Source organism: Engraulis encrasicolus, chromosome 1 (assembly GCF_034702125.1).
Source record: "Engraulis encrasicolus isolate BLACKSEA-1 chromosome 1, IST_EnEncr_1.0, whole genome shotgun sequence".
NCBI lineage: Eukaryota > Metazoa > Chordata > Actinopteri > Clupeiformes > Engraulidae > Engraulis > Engraulis encrasicolus.
Window position 1 is genome coordinate 30,724,259 of NC_085857.1, and position 4,637 is coordinate 30,728,895.

Consider the following 4,637-nt stretch of genomic DNA (forward strand, 5'->3'; position numbering starts at 1 on the left):
ATTTCAAAAATCTCTGTTTGTTTGAGATGAATGAACACATTCTAATGATAGATGAGGGTTGTAGAATTTAAATGCAACTTAGTGCATATTTGTATGTGCTTCAGAAGCTGAGATATTTAGGTTTTTATAGGCTGAGGGCAGCTTTTCTTACGTGTAAAAAGGGCCCAGGCATTCAGCACCCTTTTTTGCAGGTGCCTTAGGCAATGGGTTCATTAGTTCTTCCTGTGGTGATGCACATGTTTATTTTGGTAGCCCAGTGTAAGATAGATGTTTGGCACACTGCTATATGGTTATTTCTGCCTATAAGTGTGTGTGTGTGTGTGTGTGTGTGTGTGTGTGTGTGTGTGTGTGTGTGTGTGTGTGTGTGTGTGTGTGTGTGTGTGTGTGTGTGTGTGTGTGTGTGTGTGTGTGTGTGTGTGTGTGTTTGAGTGTTTGTGTGTGTGTGTGTGAGTGTGTGTTTGTGTGTGTGTGTGTGTGTGTGTGTGTGTGTGAGAGAGAGAGAGAGTGTGCGTGTGCGTGTGCGTGTGCGTGCGAGTGTGATTATTGTCACCGTCTTTTACTGTAGATATGCTATAGTCTAACTGCACATTGGAGATTGGTCAAACGCAATATCAATCTTCTGTGTTAACCTTGTTATTATACATAGAATTTTGACAATAAAGTACACTTTGACTTTGACTCTGACTTCGACTCTGTTGTTTGCCAGAGGGGCTCTAACCAGACCTGAGTAGTTGCCCCGATTTGGAATGCGTGTTAGTCAGTCTGATATACTGACACAGGTGAAGAGGTCAGAGGCAGTGAGGGCATGGCTGGATTGGTCATAAGGCGCACAAGGCATTTGCCCGGTGGACTGTTGATGATTTTGGCCTGGCCCTCCCCTCAGTGTAGTGGTGTCAGTCCCTCATACCACTGCTGGGGCAGCCGTGGCCTAGTGGTAAGAGAGTTAGTCTTTCAATCTAGGGGTTGCAGGTTCGAATCCCCCCTGACCTCTCCCTACATCTCCATCCATGGCTGAAGTGCCCTTGATCAAGGCACCTAACCCCACATTGCTCCAGGGACTGTAACCAATACCCTGAAAAATAATAACTGTAAGTCACTTTGAATAAATGAAAGCATCAGCTAAGTGCAATGTAATGTAATGTAATGTAATGCTGCAGCTGACCTCTCCGAGTCAGATTCAAATATTATGTTTGGTTCTTTGGTTCAAAATAGCTTGTAGTAGATTACTAAAACAGTAGTCACAGGCTTCATTGTCTCTCTCTCTCAATGCCCATGGCAGACCGGTCTGGGCTGAAAACGCCCGGCCTGATTTCTTGCCCCAGCCGGTCCTCAGTGAGGGCCAAGGCATTGTGAATGAGCTGACCGGTGAAGAGGTCAGAAGCAGTGAGAGCCAAGGGATAGTGAATGAGCTGACCGATCCTCCAGGGAGGGACACATCACTTGGCACTGTCTGACTTCCTGCCTCCCTTCCCAGCATACCTCTCTCCCTGCTTGGGTGCTGAAGGGAAGGTATGCGGCCGACCCGCCACTTGTTATAACCCCAAGAGGAGCCTCCTAGACCGGTGGTTCTCAACCTTTTTTTGGAACTAACACCCCCTGGACCTCATTGTAAGCCTCCCCATCACCCCCTTGACCTCATCGTAAGCCTACCAATGGCTCTCTTAGTATTACAAAATAAAATAGACTAATGCCCCCCCAATGGCAACTAAGCAATACCTCCTCTCAGCCGTATCCTTCTCAATGTTCCCTGGAAGGGCTGTAGAGCCCCCGTTGAGAAACACTATCCTAGACGAAGAAGCTCCAGCCCAGCCCAGCTCAGCTCTCCTTTCCTCTGACAGATGACACACTTCACACACATACAGACATAACAGGCAAATGCCCCAACACATATGTACTCATGCACGCAGCATGCGCACGCGCACACACACACACACACACACACACACACACACACACACACACACACACACACACACACACACACACACACACACACACACATACACATTTTATGAAAAGACAAATACATAGAGGTTTACTTTCAGTATTCAGTTTGTCTGGCCTTTCCCCCCTATGTTTATTGCCCTCTGTGCACATAGGGAGACCAGACTGTGTATTCACAAATTATAGCTTAACCTCTTTGCTAACATACTTTCAACAACGCTTTACATTTATGATATCATTTTTGTATAGCCTAATTATCTAAAATAATTAAATACACTGTTATTAATGTGTTGTCAAATAATTATCAATAGTTTCATTGCTGTTAAGTCAAACCTAAGCAAAAATGAAAATGAAATTAAAAAAATAATAATAAAACATCTGGGCTCATACAAAAGACTGTATCACTAGACCTAAAGTCACATTGCATTGTGTCTTGAATTAGGCGGCTATTTAAAGGGGCAACCAGGAACAAAGAAGAACAGAAGAAAATGCACATAGCCTCTCAGTGTAACTGCTAGCCATAATCTGCCCGTTCGCTATTGTGTAATTTGACCTATTTTTCGACACATGTAGCCTATTGTGGGCCTACATGCTACGCTATGGATGGATGTACAGTACTTTCATCTGGCACGTGTGCGCACGCGGCGCAGGCAGCCAGCGCGAGGAAGTCTTTTGGCAGCGACTGTGTTAAAGAAAGGCTTTTCTCGACTCCACCTTCTATGTAAATGTCTCTTGGAGGCTTGTAGCAGGCAGCCTACCTCTACGCCGAGGCTGTGAATGAGGAGAGAGAGCGAAGCGAACCGCCCGTAAGCCAGCCTACGCGCCGTCAAGGAGGAGTGTGTGAGCGAGCGTAGTTCTATGTGCTGGTCTGTTTACATTTATCGTAGGAGGAGGGCTACCTACTTGCGCGTGAAAGGGGAGAAATTCGGACGAGTGACTACCATGGCATGGGACTGTAACACGACCGATGCGAGTGTCTGACCGAAACAAAAGCGCTGTAAAGGGACACTGAGCGGCGTTGAGCCATGGGAGGGCAGATAACCCGAAATGCCTTGTACGGTAAGCAATAGCGATGAATAATCATAGGACAGAGGCACAGCCAGGCACCTATAGCCTACACTACTACTCACAGCCTTTTCAACAGACTTGTGCCACTGTATTTTTTCTGCATGGGATGTTTTATGGGTAATTGTTTGACGGTGAATAAGCCATCATTGAATATATTGCATCACATAACCTTTACATGTAGCGAATTGTGAGCGACAGTGTTTGCAATATCAGAGATGATTGCCAAGAATTGCAATGCCCGTGGGTGTATAATGATGTGCAAACCATTGCCTATAGCCTAAGCTTAGGCTACGTTTTTCTGAGTCATTGGAGATGGAACGTTAAGATATTAATTTTGTTGCCAATATTTATTGGACTCCCTGCTGGAGTATGTCTGGTGGTGAAATGCTTTATCTGGTAGCAGAATATTTGTTGACTCGCTGGAATAAAGCGTTGAGTTTTATTACCCTCCGGTGCGCCCGTGAATGTTTCCCAGTCGACGTCATAACGGGTAGCGCACGAGCGTGAGAAAGTACAGGGATTTTTGTTGGGGATTCCCTTTTTTCCACTACTAACACCAGCAAGTGCGTGTGTGGAAACCTCTCTCTTCCCCCCACTCTATGGTGTCTGTTCACGGCTTCCAGGGACTTCAATTCACGGCGCTGAGCGTCCACCGTGTGCCAGCTCGAGTCAATAAATCAATACCGCTCTCCCGTGCCAAATAAATGAGAAATAAATTCAACGCTGACCAGAGGTGTCATTGCAAAGGGAAGTTTCAGGTCATGCCTGGATATGATAATTGATTCAGCATGTCCGAATGACCGCAGATAGACTACAGTAGGATGTTTTCTGTGCTGCGTCTGAAGCTTGTTGGAGAAAATAGCGTGTGCGTCTCTCATGCAAAGCCCTGACTCGTGTGTGCTCAGGCAACTCACTTAAATGTCAATGCCATTGGCAATTTACTTTGTTTGGGTTTCTTTGCGTGTAATGTGGGTGATCAAAATAACTGCGCGTTTTTACAAAAAGGAAAACAATCACGAGTGTCTGTTTGCAATTCAAAACGATCGGCTTGCGTGTTTTTCCTTTCCCCCACTAAGTTCTTAATCCCTAAGCAAGGCGTAATGACATCGAGTCTTTAGTCTCATCCTGTGCGCACACAGACCTGATTTAACCACAAGGACATTTGTTCCTGTTAAGGCACCCACAGTTATCCAATTAAGCGAGCAACTGCCTAGCCACCACAGACACACGCGCACTGTACTGCACACTACTGTCACCGGCTGGCCTTGCGTTCACCGCCACAGCTGTGACACTTGTCGCAAGTCCAAGTGCGGTGACCGGTAAATAGCGCATTTAGCGTTTGGTGGAGAGGAAGCTTTTTGGAAAATAGAGGTTCTGTAGCTAGATTTCACCTTTGGATTTTTTCTTGTCTTAGTTGCTTGTGACGAGGGGGAATGCACACACTATGAAATGGGAAGTCCAGGTCCAAGCTACAGTATTAACGCATAGTTTTAGCCTAAGTTGGTTCAGACTCAGATACACTTCTTTTGCCCAGGTGTGTGTGTGCAGGGAAGCTAACAAGGGTGGACAAAGGGGTCAGTTGCCCTAGTCCCAGGGAGAGAGGGGGCCCAGAATGGGGTTTTCAT

General features: G+C 46.1%; 1 protein-coding gene across 1 annotated transcript in view; it reads left to right on the plus strand.

Annotated features, from left to right (window-relative positions):
- Positions 1 to 2,736: 2,736 nt before the first annotated feature.
- The window catches only part of neurl1aa (neuralized E3 ubiquitin protein ligase 1Aa), a 118,645-nt gene continuing 116,744 nt past the window's right edge, over positions 2,737 to 4,637 (plus strand). Inside the window, exon 1 of the mRNA XM_063200043.1 lies at positions 2,737 to 3,003. Coding sequence (XP_063056113.1) covers positions 2,970 to 3,003 — 34 coding nt within the window. The 5' untranslated portion in view covers positions 2,737 to 2,969. The remainder of the gene's footprint in view (positions 3,004 to 4,637) is intronic.